The sequence below is a fragment of the Amblyomma mixtum genome, chromosome 8 (assembly GCF_055824585.1).
Source record: "Amblyomma mixtum isolate Tamu chromosome 8, ASM5582458v1, whole genome shotgun sequence".
In the NCBI taxonomy this organism is placed as follows: Eukaryota; Metazoa; Arthropoda; class Arachnida; order Ixodida; family Ixodidae; genus Amblyomma; species Amblyomma mixtum.
Window position 1 is genome coordinate 12939274 of NC_143019.1, and position 19655 is coordinate 12958928.

The 19655-nt window shown below is 49.2% G+C and overlaps 1 protein-coding gene across 2 annotated transcripts in view; it reads left to right on the plus strand.

Moving 5' to 3' along the window:
• The first annotated feature begins 346 nt into the window (after positions 1 to 346).
• LOC149331377 (equilibrative nucleoside transporter 2-like) overlaps positions 347 to 19655 on the plus strand; it is a 105768-nt gene continuing 86459 nt past the window's right edge. The window contains exon 1 of one of the 2 annotated variants that reach the window (XM_089556498.1): positions 347 to 505. In XM_089556498.1, the coding sequence (XP_089412624.1) occupies positions 363 to 505 (143 nt within the window). In that variant the 5' untranslated portion in view covers positions 347 to 362. Of the gene's footprint in view, positions 506 to 10564; positions 10752 to 19655 lie in introns of those variants that run through there. The other variant, XM_089556497.1, reaches the window with a different exon arrangement.

Here is a 19655-nt window from a genome sequence, read left to right on the forward strand (position 1 = left end):
AAACTTGGGTAGTCAAAGGGCTACACAGGAAACAAAACGTACTACTCTTCACGCCTGATGCTTTAAGATTCGTGTTTGTATCATGCACCACTTTCCTTTATACATGTATACACACCTATAGGTATATAATGGCGGTTTACTGCTAGCGATGGTTATATCCATATCGCACAATGGCATATACACAACACAATCAGTCGTAAACGCAATGTAAGCGATGACATTCGACAAAGGGCGCCAATATGACGTCACTGAAGGACTCAAGCCTTCGCCTATCAGGCCACGCACGTTTAATCAGCCCGGTGCGAAAGGTACTGATAAGATAAGACTTCAAAAGGAAGTTGCAACAAAGACACGCAAAACCCATGGCTTGTCATTTGCCCCGTGTAAAGTCCTCATCGAATGCGCGGGGCGACCAGCACAGAATCGACCGGTCACTGGGAACACCGCTGGTCCTTCTAGTCGAAGAAGCGGTTCTCTCTGTGAGGAATTACTGGAGCGTGCGTGGGTAAGTGCAGACCGCCTTCATACTTGGCACTTGTCCACCACAGCGCTCTCCAATACAGATAAACGACACATGCAGGCGATCTTGCGCAGGAGACTCTGTGTATATATGTACGCACTCCGTTGAAACCTCTATGAGACCTCTTTGCGTTCAGCTTTGCTCAGCGATCCTATACTGTGCCTGGACTGTGATCACGGGTTCTCGCTTTTATGGTCAATAACGTTTACAGCTTTACCGATTCCATACAGCGAGTTTCTTCGGTTGAAGTGCGTTTCCTCAAAGGACGTTTGATCCAGGCATTCTTTCGATGCGAGTCCTTTGTACCGCGATCGATCCCTATTGTGTTCGCGATGCAATGGCGTTGTATAGCCGTTTCGCAACACGACAGACATTGAGCTGTGTTGCGCACATTCTGAAACCACCGAGCTCAATTTATACATCCTTCTCAATGTCAAATTTCTTGCGCTCGCCTCCGCTTCTTGCGTTTACAGTTCTTCCTTTTTCCTTGTTTCCGGTTTTCGTCAGCACGTGTCGTGAAAACAAATTATTAAGCGCACAACGGCGATTTAAAATCATGACGGTATGGGAGACAACAGTAGATGATTATTAGCGGTACCAAACTGATATCGATCTACAAAGATCCTATCATGATGGGGTGTCCTACTTTCTTGCTCATCCAGAGTGTCTATACGTGTGTGTGTGTGAGAGAGAGAGAGAGAGAGAGTGAGAGAGGGAGGGTGAAGAGGGTACCGGTGGCAAAAAGCCGGACCCCGACGAATTCCGACGGAGTTACCGAAAGGCGCTGTGGTTCTACCGAATTTGGCCATTCCGACTATTTATGTGCACTGGAGGGGCTGCTTTACCTGCATGTTTTTCGAAAGCACATGTACTCGTATTCTGGCTCCGTGTAGCCAAATTTTGTCGACCCACAGCGCCAAGGGTAATCGCATTTTCGAAATTTTAAAAATTGATATAGCTATTACTAACGGCCGGCTACAAATCTCTAATTGATGTCAGATGCTTGTCTGTAATAGTTAAAAAGTTGACTATTAAAATTTAGCTAATAACTTGACCAGTTCACATGATTCGCCTGTTTATTGAAGTCCGCCAACACTGGTATTACACTATGCCGCAAAAACCTTCCCTTTGCCTCAAAAACCATATTTTTAGAAATGAGTGATAAGCTTCCTTGAAACACCCGGTATGTCCCTCCTCCGCCATGCAAACTCGTAATGTTAGCACACATACGTAAGGCGTCAATCACACGCCGCAGGCTTACTCACCGCCAAACATTTCTGAATCCTATCAGGGTTAAATCCCTTTAATTAAACGCGATGCGTCAATCATTTGCAAAACCAGCGCATTTAGGGGGCGTTCGCTCGTCGAGAACACGAGGCGAGAACTGCGGTAGGAAAAAAACATCACTCGAGCAGCTGTTTTCAACGCGCGGAACAGCTGACATCGCGCACGCCGCAACCCAGCAGTCTCGAGAGTGTAGGAGCAGCAGTTGGAGGAATCCTCCCACCAGCTGTTCTCACCGCGACGCGACGGGAGCAATGGTGAGTTGGAAAGCGCGTTCCCAACGTTTCCCTCCTTGATGGCAACAACGGAACGCGCGCGCGCAGATAGACTTCCGTTTGAAATGGCAATGCTCGATATTTTTCGCTCGTTTTACAGTTGTTCCAAGGTCGCAGCAAGCCTTTTGTATACGTCCACACGTGGACTCGTACAACAGTTGTTTCGCAGAAAACCTGCTGTACCCCCATACAGGTTTGTTTTTGATGTAGAGTTTCTTTTTTGTTTACACAAATACAATGACGGCTACAGCTGCACCGTTTCTGACATGTGTTTGTCTGTCATGCGGATATCTCGCTCAAGTATATGCGTGTATATTGTATACGATTAATTGCATAACATATTATACTTAACATTTGGATTGGATTGTAAAACGTTTATTGCCAACAGTCTGAAGGGCATATAGGCCCCCCGCCTAAACGACGGCCAGAAGGTCTTGGCTCCTGGCGGCGTCTTCGGCCAGTTGGACGACTTTTGTTTGAGTCTCCGGATCGGAGCTGAGTAGGAGAGCCTCCCATTGTTCAAGTGACTTTATTTTTTGTCCCTCCAGGGGGGCAAAAGGGCATTTCCAGAGAATATGGTTGAGATCCGCTTTGGCCTTACATTGCTTACACTCGTTTGAATATTGTCCCGGATAATAACGACTACACATAACCGGGTTCGGAAACGTATAAGTTTGGAGACGGCGCCAAGAGGTGGCCTGACTCTTTGTCAATGATTTATCAGCAGCGGGGTACTTTGTTCGATTGAGCCTATAATGTTGTGTGATTTCTCTGTAACCTACAAGACGATCCCTGTCTGCGAAGCCCTCGGTATGGCCACTGGCTCGGAAAGCAAGACCTCGAGCCAGTTCGTGAGCTGCTTCATTTCCAGCCAGGGATGCGTGTGCAGGTGTCCAGACTATGCGAATTTTGCGGTCGTCCCTTGCAGTCCGCAGGATTCCGTTCGTCAGAGGGGAGACCCTCCCCTTGGCAAAGTTCATCACTGCTACCTTTGAGTCACTGACTATCATTGACGCATCCGTGCCCACTATTGCAAGTGCGATGGCGGCTTCTTCTGCAATTTCGGGACTGTCCGTCGTGATCGAAGCGCCGGCTCGGAGATATGTCTCGGCGCTAGCTACCGCTATCACCATTCTCCCCCTCCCGCAATTAGCTGCGTCCACGTAGGCCACATCTTCTATCGGATAGTTTTTGAAACATTTGCCGAGGGCTTCAGCCCGTTTCTCTCTGCGATCCTTGTGGTGGACGGGATGCATGTTTTTCGGTAGTGGTGGGATCATCAGCCTATCGCGCACGCTCTTAAGCATGTCCACTTTCGGACCTCGCTGACTCTCGTAATTTATTCCTAGTTTCGCGAGGATTTGCCTGCCTGTAACGCTTCCCGACAGCCTTTCGTACTGCGAGACTGTCACGCCTTCCACAATTTCATCCAATGTGTTGTGAAGACCTAGTTCTAAAAGTTTTGCGGTGGGGGTCCGAATTGGTAAACCCAGCGCCTGCTTGACACTTCTGCGAATGATCCCTTCCAGCTTGGACTTCTCCGCTGCCTTGAGATTAAGGAAAGGAGCTACGTAAGCAATCTTACTTATTACAAAGGCTTGAACTAATCTGATTAGATTCGTTTCTTTCATGCCATAGCGCCTATTTGCGATTCTGCGGATGAGCCGCATAGTCTGTTGCGCGCATATCTCCAACTTCTTTATTGCTTCTCCATTGAAACCGTTGTTTTGAATGTACAGCCCTAAGACTCTAATCCTGTCCACCGTCGGGATATCGAGTCCCTGAGCCTTAAGAGATATCCGCGGGGATCCGACCGTGATTTCCTCTTTGGTTGATAAAAAAGCATTTCCGATTTTTGCGGGGAGCACCTAAGCCCCCTATCATTTACATACTTTTCAACTTCTCCTATGGCCATTTGGAGAGTCTCCTCTATTTGACCGTCAGTTCCTTTGCCAATCCACATAGTAATGTCATCCGCATACATGCAATGACTGAGACCTTCAATCGCTGCTAGTTTGCTAGGAAGCCCGATCATGGCCAAGTTGAAAAGAAGCGGGGACAGTACAGATCCCTGCGGGGTCCCCTTGCTGCCTAGCTCTATGTAGTCTGATTTACTTTCCCCGAAGTTAATTTGGGCCACTCTGTCGGAAAGGAAATTTTTAACATAGTTGTAGGTTTTCGGGCCTACTCCCAGGAGGCTGAGATTATCCAGGATCGCCTTGTGCGTGACGTTATCGAAAGCCTTCGCCAGGTCAAGACTCAGAATGACCTTCGCGTCCCGCGTTTGTGAGTCCAGAATTTCATGTTTTAGTTGCAGCATCACGTCCTGCGTTGAGAGATGAGACCTGAATCCCACCATGGAGATAGGATAAAGATGGTGGTCTTCCATGTAGTTGTTGAGACGTGTCCGCACTACATGCTCCATCAATTTCCCTGCACAGGAGGTTAGGGATATAGGCCTTAGATTCTCGATCGACAAAGGTTTCCCCGGTTTAGGAATAAGTACCACCTTAGCCGACTTCCACTGCTTAGGAATCTCACCCGCCTCCCAACATTTCTGCATGTAGGCAGTGAGTGCTGTTATAGAGTTGTCGTCGAGATTTCTGAGCAATTTGTTGCTTACCCCATCCGGTCCGGGCGCTGAATTAGTATTTAATCTAGCAAGCTCTGCTCGCACTTCGGATTCAGTAATGGGTTCGTCCAAGCGATCGTTGGGTATCCCACAGTAACCATGCAGAGGTACCTTCTCGGTGTCCCCTATGTACTTAGATCGAATCTCATCGAGCAGCTCTTGCTCTGTACCCTCATGTTTATGCTGGATCTTTTGGAGGTTTTGCCTCTGGGCCGTTTTACATCCGTCAGGGTCTAGGAGGTATCTGAGTAAACTCCATGTGCGAGCCAGACTTATATTCCCGTCCATTTTGTCGCATAGCGATTCCCAGTTTTGCCTAGAAAGTTTGAGCGCATATTCCTCTATCTCTTTGTTGTGCCTTGCTATCCTTCTGCGAAGGTTACGATTTCACTTTTGACTTTTAAGTCGCTTTTCCATACTGGTTTTGGCTTGCCACATATGGAGGAGGCGGGTGTCTATTGTTTCTAGGCCTGAGTCTTCCGCCACAGTCTGGGTCGCTTTACGAGCGTCCAATTGGAGCTGCCTTATCCACTCCTCAATGTCATCAATTTCTGTGGTGTTAGCGCTCTGTTCCCGGATTTTTCGGAAGGCGTCCCACTCAACAAGTGAGTGACGTCGGCCTGGGCGTTTATAGGGCCCAGCAGTAATTACCGTTTCCAAAATAAAGTGATCACTGCCTAAATTTTCTTGAGTGTTAACCCAGTTTGCGCTGCCGACGTTCTTAACGAGGGTGAGGTCCGGAGATGTGTCCGTACTGACGCTATTTCCCGTTCTAGTGGGAGACTGAGGGTCCGTAAGTAGGGTGAAGGCCCCTTGTTGCATAATTTGGAGAAATCTTTCCATACACACTTACGGACAGTTGCGCCGTTTCTGACGATGGTTTGTCCGTCGGGTGGTGGTGGTGAAAAAAATTTATAATGCAATAAATATTTACAGAGAGGTGATTGGGGTAGGCCCTATTGGCCCTTTCCCCTAACAACACTAGGTGGAGCCCCTATTCCGGGGCCCCATTGGCAAGCAACGCCGCCCGCGTCCGGTGAACCAAGGCCTTTTGGGTCTTTAGGTCCTGACAGCCGAGCAGGGCCGCCTCCCAGTCCTCTCTGGTGGGGTTGGGGTTGGGGGGGATAGATGGGTTTGACTGACACGCCCAAACCATGTGGAAGGTGTCAGCCACCTCCCCACAGAACTGGCACGCGCCATCAAAGGATGTATTGAAATGTTTAAGCACCGCCGGGCACAGTACAGTGTTAGTAAGAATTTTGATGAGGAGGCGCTCGTCAGCGCGATCCAGACCCTTACAAGGGGCCGGGTAGCGCCGGTGCTCCTCCTTGTAGTAATCGGTGATTTGTTTGAATGTAATGGCCAGATTGTCTGATTGGGAGTACCCTTCCAAGGACAGGGAGATAGCCCGGGGAGAGAGTGCGCGGGTGGCCTGATCGGCCTGTTCGTTTCCCTGGAGTCCCTGGTGACCGGGGGCCCAAATCAGGTTGCGTGGAGTTGGATCTTCAGATCGACAGCTATATTCCAGTATGCGCCAGGCAAGCGGGGGAGCCCAGCCCAACTCGTAGTTCCGACAGGCCCCTCGCGAGTCGGTGATGATGTGTTTCGACTTGGGAGTAGTGAGAGCAAGAGCAATGGCAATCTCCTCCGCGTGTGTTGCGCTGTAGGCTTTGAAAGTGAGCCCGTTGACTGTGTTTGTGTTGTGTACAACTGCGGCCGTGTACCACACCCCGTGGTGTGGGCCGGCAACGTCCACGTAATACACATGTTGTTGGTTACCATAGTATCGCGCCAACGCTTCCGCGCGCGCCTGGCGACGACCGCTATGGTCTTCTCTGGACATGTTGCGGGGAAGGGGTCGGACCCGGAGGGCGCGTCTCCAGGGTGCTGGCACTCTCTCCCTTTCCTCAATATGGTAGTCATGTTTGATGTGTAGCCGGTCCAAGAGGCGGCGACCGGACGTGGTCTGTGCAAGACGCGTGTATTGGTTGACTAAGTGGGCCTCTCGAAGCTCCCGAAATGTGTTCACCACGCCCAAGGCCAGAAGTCGCTGGTTGGACGTGGTGACCGGGAGGTCGAGAGCCCGCTTGATGACTTTCCGGTGGATGACCTCCAGTTGGTCATCATCATGTTTGCGCAGGTGCAAGTAGGGGGTTGAGTAGAGGATTCTACTCGTTACGAAAGCATGGGCAAGCCGCAGTGCATCCTTGCTTCGTAATCCGCCCCGCTTGTTGGAGACCCGGCGGACCATGCGGCCCACCTGGTCTCCCACCGTGCGAAGTTTGGCTAGGGTGGTGTCGACTCTGCGTTGGTGGTGTATGAAGAGACCAAGGACGCGGATCTCCTTGGACTCCCGGATCGGTCCCGAGGGGAGACTGATGCAAAGCGGGGTTGTGTCCCGAGGGGAGGGACGTATGTGCACAAATTCTGATTTCGACGGGGCGCACTGGAGTCCGCAGTAGGCCGCGTAGTCGTCGACTAGGGTCGCCGCTGCTTGCAGGCAGGATTCCATGTGGCCCAGGTTACCTTGCGTGGCCCAGATTGTAATGTCATCCGCATAAAGAGCGTGATGTATCCCGGGCAAAGAGGACAATTTGGAGGGAAGATGAAGCATTGCCAAATTGAAGAGGAGGGGAGACAGGACCGCGCCTTGAGGTGTTCCCCTCGAGCCGATGGTGTATGGCCCGTGTTCCGCATCTTGTATGCGTATGTAGGCTTGACGGTCTGTAAGAAATTGTTTTATGTAGTTGAATGTTTTGTGGCCACAGTTGGTGTTACTGAGGTGGTCCAGGATTACTTCGTATTTGACGTTGTCGAATGCGCCTTTAAGATCCAAGGCCAGGACCACCTTGTCGTTGTGGGGACATTCGACAGGATCTAAGATGTCGTGGTGAAGCTGCAGAAGTATATCCTGTGCAGACTTGTGAGGGCGAAAACCGAACATGGTGTCCGCGAAAGTGTGCTGTGTTTCTAGAAAATCGGAGAGTCTGTCGCGCACCATCGTCTCCATCAGCTTGCCGACACAAGACGTGAGGGAGATGGGGCGAAGGTTCTCCACATCAATAGGTTTGCCGGCTTTCGGAATAAAGGTCACGAGAGCCGATTTCCAATCGAGAGGGAGAGGAGTCTCTCCGTCCCAAATGCTATTGATGTATTTGAGGAGCGCGGCGTAGGCTGCGTCGGGAAGGTTGGCCAAGAGCTTGACCGTAACCTTGTCGCGCCCGGGTGCAGTGCCCCGCTTCATTTTGCTCAAGGCCGCCCGGAGGTCGTGGAGCTGGAACGGCTTGTCCAGCTCCGTGTTCTCTTCGCCTGCATACGAGTACGCCGCCTGCCGGGGGTCCTTAGTGGTGCACAGGTAGCGATCCCTGAGCGTGTGCGCTAGTTGTTTTGTCGTTCCTGTAAAGTTGTGCAAGGCCCTATGTAATTGGCGTTGGGTTTCCGTGCGTGTTTGTATTGGATCGATGAGAGCGCGGAACAGGCGCCACGTGTTGCGGCCAGACATCTGGCGAGCAGCCGCGTTGCACCGGTCCACCCAGTTAGTGTCGGCTAGCTGAGTAGCATATTCCGCTGCCTGTTGTGTGAGTTCGAGGATGCGGTTCTTTAGGCGTCTGTTATGTTTCTGTTTCTTCCATCGCTTCGTGAGGCTGCGACGGGCCTCCCAAAGGTGGAGAAGGTGGTTGTCCACGTCTGTTTGTGTTTCTGTAAGCTGTATCTGCTGTTCGTGTTGTGTGAGTGTAGAAGTGAGCGACCTGGACCAGGCGTCGTATCCCGACTGGAGGGGGTCTACAATAGGTAGAGAGGTGCGGAAAGTCGTCCAGTCAGGGATACGAGCTTGTTTTAGTGGGCGTTTCAGGGGACGCATGTAAATGGTTGTGTTGATTATACAGTGATCACTACCTAGAGTGTCCTCTGTATTCAGCCAGTCGGCATGTCGTATGTTGCGTGTAAATGTGAGGTCCGGGCAAGTATCACGTTGAATGGAATTGCCGACACGTGTTGGGTTGGCGGGGTCAGTGTGCAGGGTGAGTCCAAGTGTGGAAAGAAGTTCCGCAAGCTTCCTCCCCCGCCTGTCCTCCCGGGGGTACCCCCATAGCCTGCTCGGGGCGTTGAAATCGCCGACGATTAGGAGGGGATCCCTACCCGCCACCTGCATAGCTTGAGTGAAAATTTCATTGAACGTGACGTTGTTAAGTTTCGGTGGGCAGTAAATATTTAGAATGTGTACAGGTGGGTCAGACCGCTTTAGGGGCAGCACTGAAACCATCGTGTATGGGAAAGACGGTGTTGTGGGAAGTGTGACCTCCTGCGCAGTGTATCGCTTGTGAACAAGTATACATGTCTGCGGGTTGTGTTGAAATGTAGTGTAGTTTGTTAGTTTGGCACCGGCGCCGGGTTCCTGAAGGGCAACCACGGCGACGAGGAACTCAAAGGTCTCAAGACAGAGGCGGAGATGAGTCCGCTTCTTGTGGTCCTTGAGACCTCGGCAGTTCCACTGCGTTAGTGTAAGCGGCTGAGTTGTTCTTGCTCGCGACTTAGGGTTGGGGGCCATGGTCGGAGGCGGAGGGTGGGGTCACGTTGTTAAGACTCCCCAGTCCGCTAGTGCCCGGCGCAGACGTGCAGGAGCTATTCCCGATGAGTTTGACTTTTCGGAAGACTCCTGCACGTCCGTCGGGTGGATATCTCGCTCAAGTATATGCGCGTACGTTGTACGATTAACAGCATAACATATCCTACTCCGCAATCCGAGAAATCTCTTTCATATGCTCTTATGGAATAATCCCCCCCCCCTTCCCCTGTTTACATGCGCCACATCGGTGTCGTCTTGATTCCGGAAAGTTCTTCGGAGACGGCTCACCCCTCCCCTCCCCCCCCCCCCCCCCAAGGATGAACGGCCATCTTTACCGCGGTACAGTTGAACCTCATCATGACGAAGTTGAAGGCACCCGGCGATTGGTTCGTTATAGCCGTAGCTTCGTTATAGCCCATGTTGATCGAGCTTCCAAGGAGAATGTGGTAGCAATGTATTTTTCTCGTACCTTCGTAGCTGAAAAAAAAAAAAAATTCTTTCTGGTATAGAGCCCGTATCCGGGGCCACCGTGCGTTTGGGAAGACAAACAGAGCATCTGTAGTTGTTCGTATATGGAGAGATCCTAATAATGAACTCGAAACAGAAACTATGTTAATCCAGTGGCTTAAGAGAAGCCTAAAGGCAGTGTGAAATTTTTAATTCGACCGCGCCCCGTTCTGGTTACGTTAGCCGGTTGAGCTACTGCGCATTCATTCATTCATTCATTCATTCATTCATTCATTCATTCATTCATTCATTCATTCATTCATTCAGTGGTTACGGCATTCGGCTACTGACCCGAAAGATGCGGGTTCGATCCCGCGGGGGCGGCCGAATTTCGATGGAAGCGAAATTCTTGAGCCCCGTGTACTGTGCGATGTCAGTGCTCGTTAGAAAAATCCAGGTGGTCGAAATTTCCGGAGCCCTTCCTTCACTAGGGCGTCCCTCATAGCCTGAGTCGCTTTGGGACGTTAAACCTAATAAACTAATCTAAGCCATCATTCATTCTTGTTCGAAGGATGTGAAAGGTATCGTATCCGGGTGCTTTCGTGTGCAATGGGCTCAAAACAGAATGCTCCTCTTGCTTTCCATGAGACGCTGGGAACCACCGCTCTTGACCGCCTCACATATGTCGCGATGCGTCGGCGGAAAACCCACTCCTCCTCTCTGTAGCTCCTTGGCGAACACTCTCCCCATCGCGTCTCTGCGTGAGATGTACCGTGGCGACCCCTGGCGCGTGCTCTATGGACCCGACGAAGCGCGGTGGGGGCGAGGAGGTGGCAACGCGCAGCTCGCCACTCGCGCGGTCTCTCGCTTCGCGAAACCATCCGCGTGTCGTGAGTGGAGTGCACAGCACAGCACCGGCAACGACGTCGCCGCTCGCCACAGACCGCGTTTCGGTGCCAGCATCATGGGTGTGCAACAGCTCCATCCCAAGAGCATCCGACGGCTCCCCACTATCGACGAGTCATGGTGAGAGGATGACACTAATTGTTTTACACGGGGCTATACGAGAAACGGGGAGGAAGAATAACCTTCGCGCTCTTATCCTCGCTTTCTTTATTTTTTTTCTAATACAAGAGACAGCAGCCACGCGATTGCAAGACAGTCGAATTACACAGCGAAGAAAGAGTGGGTATGCATCTTCCACACATGACATATGTCGTTGAGGAATACAATGCTGACAGAAGTACCTTTCACGATCCAACATATGTAGTGACGACTATAGCTCAACGCACAGTGCTGAAATATCGTCGCGCAAAGCCCACTCAACTTCATCACCCATATACGCAAACACACCGTTTGTATATATGGCGTGGATTACAATGCGCATATCTGTCTGTATTTAAGAGGCTTTTAAGGAACGCATCAGTTCTGGAGCCCAATCCAGTCGAAAAGCACGTCAGAAAAGTTTCTGTCCTCACAACTGAATTTCTGTTACGCTTTTCACCAGAAACTTGTGGTAGTTACACAAATTTTTGTAGTGACAACAGAATTTTTTTGTGGTTACTGTGGAAAAGTACTACAGACTACATAAAAGTGCTACAAAAAAATACACTGCTACATAAAAATACTGCAAAACAAGGGAAAACTCCGTCGATACGACAAAACTAAAAAAACATTTTGTCGTATTTTTTGCATGATTCTGACGTTGTTTTTTTTTTCGACTGGGAAGGGTCGGAAGTCAGTGTATTAGTGCAAAGTTGACGAATCCCCCAGGGTGGTATTTAACAAATATGGGTAGTAATTACTCATTAGAATCCGCCCTAGGTCAACCATACGGCTATAAGGAAAGCTGCGCAGCTTTATAACATTCCTTTCTAACCGTGTGAATTCGTATGACTGCAGGCGTTTGAGTGCATGTTAATGAGTAATTACTCCCTTATTACCAAATCAGACTTTTCACTACGCTCCCACGTATACCAATCAGTTTTTCAATAACTGCACAACAATGAGGCTCTCTGGGCAGCCTTTCAAGTTGGTTGCTTGTTCGCCTAAATCAGCTTCCGTATCTTAGTAGCCAAATAACTCCTAATTTCTCTCTCACTATCATTGCATTATTTGTAATTTTACTTAAATATACATTATGCCGTGTATGCATATAGCTCCATATGTGTCTTAAGACATTGTTGGATGTTTTAAAGGTCTTGAGACCCGTACCGTAGAGCATCGAGAAATGTCACAGAAAAAGATCTACTGGAACTACAGCCGACTTTTTGTGCACGTTCATTAAAACCTAGTCTTTAAAAACGTATTTTGATTAACACCGACAAACTAAACTTCTGCTTGGGTCTGAGTAATCACTTATCTGATTACATGCTAATTATGCATGAATGATGCCAGTGAATAAACGAAGTAATCACGGGATCCACCGTGGACAACCTGCGCTTTCTTGCTTCCCTTTGATAAATGCGCAGAAAACTGGTATGGCTGGCTTTTTTGTTTTCTATATTGCGTCTCGCTGTCATCGCCTAGATAGAACAAAAGGCAAAAAACGAGCGATACAAAATTTCGCGACACTGTTTAATAATTTCAGTATGATTTATTGCTGTTCACGTTCCTTCACGAAGTATTTGTTTTTCTTTGTATATGTTCTCCGGAGAATGGGGTCTAGTCATGCAGAATTCCCAGAGTTTATTTTTTTTCCCTCTATAGTCCCTACATCTGTTGGACAAATATAGTTTTACAATCCAATCCAATCTCTAGTCCATCCCTTTGCAGATGCAAGTAAAAATTCTGAAGTTCTCTTACTATTAATAATAATGTCGCTATTAAGAACAGGAAAACTATACCTGGCTTCAAGTGTCTATGCTGGCCGTTGGGAATAGCACCCAGGCTGCCGATTACCATTTAACACAACGACTATTCATTGGCTTGTGACAGAATCTCTCCTCCTCAAGTTTTAGGCCCTTGTATTCGTTAATATTTTTATTCCTGCCGTCGCTTTATTTTTATTTTTGTTATTATTAAAGAAGGTAGAAAGGTTGGCAGTGAGTCCCAGCTGTTGCCGACTCAGCACAGCTCGCGCAGGTGGCTTCCACAGGACCAGTAATCACGTGATTATTCAAATGAGCAGGGCGGACCGTGGATGTTTTGCTGTGTGCGATTCCGGCAGCTACAGGTAGCAAGGGGAAAGCAACGGGGAGAGATCTCGGGGTATCTGTTGTTTCAGCCAGCGTACTGGCTTCGGCGGACGTGGTTGTTGCGACGCGCGTCTCTTCTTTGTCTCTTTCTTCTGATCTTTTAACTCTCAGCCGCCGCGGTGGCTCAGTGGCTATGGTGCTCGGCTGCTGACCCGAAAGACGCGGGTTCGATCCCGGCAGCGGCGGCTGGAATTTCTTTGAAGGAGAAATTCTTGAGGCCCGTGTACTGTGCGATGTCAGTGCACGTTAAAGAACCCCAGGTGGTCAAAATTTCCGGAGCCCTTCACTACGGCGTCTCTCATAGCCTCAGTCGCTTTGGGACGTTAAACCCCATAAACCAAACCATAAACCAAACCTTTTAACTCTCCTCTATCTGCACGTGGCAGCGGTGGTGGCTCGGCTGGAGCCAGTAGGCAGGCCCGTGCACTTTCCTTTTCATCCTTCTCTCAGTCACAACAATAACAACAACAGGTATCAGGTAGATATTAGTCTCTCTTTGTAAAGAACGCGACCGCAGCAGCGATGGCCTTAGCTCTCGAAGACGAAAGGACTTCTGCACTCCTACCCCAAACACTTCTCTTCGAAACCCGTTGAGTGCCGCATTTGGTTTGGTTTATTGGGGTTTAACGTCCCAAAGCGACTCAGGCTATGAGGGTCACCGTAGTGGAGGGATCCGGAAATTTCGACCACCTGGGGTTCTTAACGTGCATTGGCATCGCGCAGCACACGGGGGCCTCTAGAATTTCGCCTCCATCGAAATTCGACCGCCGCGGCCGGGATCGAACCCGCGTTTTCGAGTCAGCAGCCGAGTGCCGTAACCACTGAGCCACCGCGGCGGGGCCCACGTTAAAGGGATACAGACACAAAATTTCGAACACCCTAAAGAAACCATAGGATTTGTTTCATGGGGCATAAGGAGATATCTTGTAGCTAGTTCTAGTCGCAGCGGTTGAGTGGAACATATAGTTCAATATAATTTTGAATGTCGTCCGAGAAGCCGTTCGGCATTTTCAACCGCGTCGAGCGACGTCAAAGTGCACTTGCTCCAAATATTTTGGCGTCACCGAACCTAGTTGTTGCACATAGGAACAACCAGTACTTGCTCACGATGCCAACGTTATCAGGAATGTGGTAGTCCACCAGGTTAACCAGCCGACCATGATATTAAGGCGCATTTCAGGGCTGGCGCCGACTGAGACCGAAACTGCCGGTACAAAATCGCTTGTAACTAATTATTAATGCTAAACATTGATGTTGTGAACTCGTTTTAATGATTACTAGGCTCGCAGTCCTCTTTCAAGGCAAAAAAAAAAAAAACAGACGCCGTTCAGCGCCCTGGTTGGCGAAAGCCGAAAAATATTGTGCCAGATGTCGCTGCCTATCAGCTATTGGTGCTGTTGGAGGAGTGCGACACAAAAACACATGCAAGAACATGTCATACGAAAACAGCTCCGAGAGGAGGTGAAGTGACAGAGGAGAAAATATAACAACTGAACTCTCCCATAAATCACGTGACTTCAAGGCGTTTCTGTTGAAGCCCTTAATTTTTTTCGGTAGAGATCTAGAGCTCGACAAACACCGTGGGGTCTGAGTTCACAATCGACGACTTATATCAATGCTGGAAACGGCGTTAACTATGCAATGTCAGCGTCCATATAAGTGTGACGACGACTTTTGTCCAGCGCCGAAATTCCTAATTAACCTGATAATGTGCCATTTATTGCGTATCAAATACGCGAATATGACAGTCAGATCAATCAGGCTCATTGAACTGATAGTCGCGCATACCGCTGGATGTGTCGTTATCCTGACAGGTCTTTCTTCGCGCACAAATGGTGGACGTATTCCTCCTCTTTGCACTACGCGTGCTCTCCCACAGGTCTTTCATTTTCATTGCACGCTGGTCGGTCTGGTCGACTTGCTCCGATACTCAGTCCTCTTGTGAATGTATGCGGACACTATCTACACTTGGGCATCAGTGGTGACGTGTCTGAGATTTAGTGCGTGGCTTGAAAGGGCGGCAACAGTCAAGTGATCGTACCTCTGCCGGCAGAGCCCGAAAAAATTTCTACTTGGAAGCGTTGCCTGCTCGCACTTACAAGCAAAAACAATGTCACCTTGCACCATACGTCTCCATGGGCAAGATACTTCACACGGGACAAACCACAGTTCTCAGCAATATCGCGTTTATCGACATCGTTCTGAATCTCTCACGGCTCGCGCGTGAAAGGGAGTCTGGCCGTGATCGTTTATTATTGCGTAAGCAATACTGCGCCAGGTTTCGAGCCATCGCGTAGCTCCCGGCGGTGGCCGCGGTTTACCTTCAGCAGCAGCGATGTCAAACAGATGGAGCGCCGTTGCCATAGCAACCGTTTCAGCCGCGCTCCACCAGGCTGCGCGCTGCTTACGCAACTTGCCCGGCTTAACCAGAGCTAAACCTCTGCTATTTTTTTTTTATTTCTCACGGGAGGCGGCAGGGGAGGAGGGGGAGGTGCATCTTTGTGATCGATGGTGCGCGTGTACAATGCACTATTCTTGGTTTTCCTTCCGCGAAACATACCGGTGGGTTGGAACTTTCGCAAGACGAATACCCTAGCTGTTCAAAGTGCGCAAGCGCAAGTTCTCAGATGCGCCTCTACTGCGGCAACCATTGTATCATCGATGGAGAGAATCTCATCGTTACGTATATTGACGCTGACACCGTGACAGCGCGTATTTGCAGTTTTACTCGGCTTCAATCTCGGCATCTTGCAAGACTCTCCGCATCGAGGTCAGTGAGACAAGGGGGCAGTGATCCCCCTAGAACCCTAGAAGACATGGGGAAAGGGGGAGGGCGGAAATTGTAAGACATGAATGAGCGCTACCATACGCACACCTTATTGGGAGAGCTGTGCACGCCCATGCTTGAACGTGAGCGTACGCTGACTTCGTGGTATAGTATTCAGACGAATTTACGAACTCCTACCTACAGAGGACTGTCTTCTGCGACTTTAAGCGGCACTGCTGTGTTGGATGCCACTCACTGTTGCAGCGCATAAACCATTATTCATTCCTTTCTGACAATGCCGACGGTCCTGCCTCTGACTCCCGGGGTGATGACGACACGCGGCCGAGGATGCGCATTGTGTATGCCGCGTGTTTTGTATGCGGGAAAAACATGAGCTCTCAGAAGCCTGGATCATTTCTCAATGACAATGAGCAAAACTGTCGTCTGCTAGGCCAAAAGGCAGTCAGTCCGGAAAGCGCCGTGCGTGAGCGACACGTTGAGAGGTGCCGCTCGTAATTTGCGTGCTAATTATCCTTATTTTTGCTCGTTCCTTTTCTATTCCTTCTATTCCTTCTATTCCTTCTTTCCCTCGTTTTTCCTTTCTGCACTTTATCCTCGTTTAATATGGGGACTGAGTATGTGTATTAGAGCGTTAGCTCTTCTTTGCTCGTTCCTCAGCTTCGCGTCGTCGTCGGCGTCGTCCGCAGCGCCACCTGCCTCGTTTAGCAGATAGTACAGTGCAAAGAGGAAAATTCCTTCTCTACATTTAGGGTAGAGAAGGGAAAGTGGATAAGGAGGGCGGGAGGTGACGGGTGACCTAGAGGTGGTTACTCCGAAGCCTACTGCCCAATAAGGATGGGTGTCCCCAGGCCCAGCGCCCGGCTTCCTATAGTCCGAGAGCACATTCGCCATATGCCTTAAGGGAAAAGTATACATCTTACCGGTATTAATCTATGGGGCAGTAACGTGGAGGCTAACAAAGAGGGTTCAGCTTAACTTAAGGACAACGCAGCGAGCTATGGAAAGAAAAATGACAGGTGTAACATTAAGAGACCGGAAGCGGGCGGAGCGGTTGAGGGAACAAACGCGGGTTAACCCATTGAGCCCTGATGTCCGATTTTGACACCATACCTGTAAATCGATTAATACTCGCACCACAAGGTTTAAAATTTTACTGCGTGGTTATGGGGCCTTTTGCATTGTAAAAACACGCAGCAAATAAATGTACGGCTGAAATAAAAAATCCAGGGCCGAAAGGGTTAATAACATCCCAGTCGAAATCAAGAGGAATAAATGGACTCGGGCAGGGCATGCAATGCGAAGGCAGGATAACCGCTGGTCCTCAAGGGCAACGGAGTGGATTCCAAGAGAAGGTAAGCGCCGCAGGGGGCGGGAGAAAGGTGGGCGGATGAGATTAACAAGTTTGCGGGGATACGATATGGCCGCAGCTGGCAAAGGACAGGGCTAATAATGGGAGAGGCTTTTGACCAGCAGTGCGCGTAGTCATGCTAGTGATGACGATGACTATTAGCCTGCTACCCTGTAAAATTTCACTGTTTGCGTGAAGCCTCTGAGAGGATCACGAAAGGAAAGGAAAGGCGCATTTATCACTACCAGATAAAGCTAGTCCTAGATGAAGACGGCTCGACAGGGAGGCCTGGTTCCACTTGCCTAAGCGAGGCAAGTTTATATGTGTGGTAATAGCTCCTAGTTGATTTCTCTTGTTTGTAGTGCGAAAGCACCTTTAGCCATACTCCCGAGGTTTCAGCGGTGCCTGTGTGAATCCTCTGCAAGTGCAAAGTGCAACTGGCTCGCTGAGCCAGTGGACACCTCAATCGCGCTGTGAGGAGGTAGTGGCGTCCACCTCCAAATTTTGAAGAAAGGAAAGGCGCATAATTGACCCCGGAATGGGGGGGGGGGGGTCAGTGGACACCTCAAGCGCGCGTTAAGGCAGGTGGCGATGGTGTCTACCTGCAAATTACACGCTAAGCAATGCTAAAACTCCAGCCATTATTTTTTTTCCTGCCACAACACAGCTAACGCTTAAACATTCCTGTTACGTACACGTAGCTGTAATGTGATTTTTCTATCCAACTCGCAAGAGAACAACTAATCCCCGTGCGCGAACTTCATTTCCCAACGTGTTTGTCCAAGCAGAGTCGTAATGTCGGCTGTCATATAGATATGCGGTAGGCATGCTGCAAGATAATTCACTGCGAAAGGAGATCACCGGAACGAAAATAATATTCTTCAACATTGCAGAGAACTTAGTAGACGTTCTGCAGACATGCATTAGAGAGGCTTAATTCACGCCTTCTTTTAACATTCCTGCAGGACACTGATCTTGACTCTAAATGGTGACAGCAGGGACGGTCTATGGTCTTCTGTGATTTAGTGTGTGCGTATATGGTGTCTTCTGGAGTGGTCTTTGTTATTCTGTGAGTGAATGTGTGCATGAACGGTGGCTCTGCAATGAACTACGTCCTACCGTGACTGAATATGTGTATAGATGGTGACTTCTGGAGTGGATTATGTTGTGCTGTGAGAGAATGTGTGCATAGATGGTGACTGCGGGAGTGGCCTATGTTCTATTATAAGCGACTGCGTGCATTGCGGGGCAGATGTGACTGGTTTTAGGGCATTGTTGTTGTTGAAAAATTTTATTGTCCAACAGATAAGGACCTTTAGGACATTATTAACATATAAGTGACGCTACGGTGGAGCAATTGCCGGCAGAATAAGCAAGGCTAATTCCACCTCTAGCATGCAACAAATCCGCTCAACTCAGCTCAGAACGTAGTAGAAGTAGTGGTTTTATTAAAAAATAATAATAAAAGACAGGAAAATATTTTTGCTAGCCCCGGAATCTGCATCTGTCATCGCTACGGGAAACACCTGAGCTGGGGCAGCGGAAATAGGGGGATAGAAGGCAGACTGGAGAAATGAAATGCAAGAGTTGGGGGGACAGCCAGAAAGGATAGCGTGGAGAGGGGTGCAGTGTAAAAGTATTCTATTTACACTATAACGCAGAGAACGTCATTCTAGGAAAAGAGGTGGCGAAACGAATAAATTGTTAATTTTAGTCTATAACGCAGTCTGCTCAAATCAATCATGCAGGCGAACGTTGGGAATGCAATTTTCACACTGGCGTTTCAAACCACGCGCGAATGTATACGTGCGTAGAGATACATCTGTGAAGGCGAGAAAATAAGAAAATGAGCACGCTCTGCCTTGTGAAAATACACGCTTGACAGCAGAGAGGAACTGGCTGAAATATAAGAAATGCGTCAACGAACAGAGATTGTAACTGCAAACCACGTGCATGAGGGAAACGACGTACAGTCAGTGTTGTAACATAGATTGATAAGTGGAGTACAGACATTGTGGAAAGTTATTCGCAGAAAACGCTTATGAAGGCGGATCGTACTAAACTGCGCGACCGTATAACTAGCTCGAGCGCTCAGAATGTACGGGATCAGGTAGTGCGCATGACTGTCGCAGAATTTCACGCGACGTAAAATGTCATTACAATGCGCTAAAAATATAATGCCTCGCTGCTCGGCCAAATGATTAATTGTAACCCTGCTATTCTCCTTTGGAATTTCAGCATAGGAATGTTGTTTTCAAGGCTGCCGTTCTGCAGAAAATTCAGCGTCGGTGTTGTGTGCGAAAAAGCAGGTTGAACCTGCCACCTGGGTCACGTGCCCTTTTGACGTCATCACAACCTATCCAGTGTGGCAGGTGGCAACCGACGAACTGGATTGTGAGCAAACTGCCCACCGTGACAGTTAAATTAAGAGGTTGTTTGGGAAGAGCAACCTATCGGTGACTGCATTTGAAACAGCCACCGTTCGGGCCAGTGGCGCATTGCACTTACACTACTGCCCCAGGAGTGGTATGATCGAGGACTAGCCGCGATCCGTGAACGAAAAATAAAGATTGACCGTGTTTGCGAAGTGATTCACA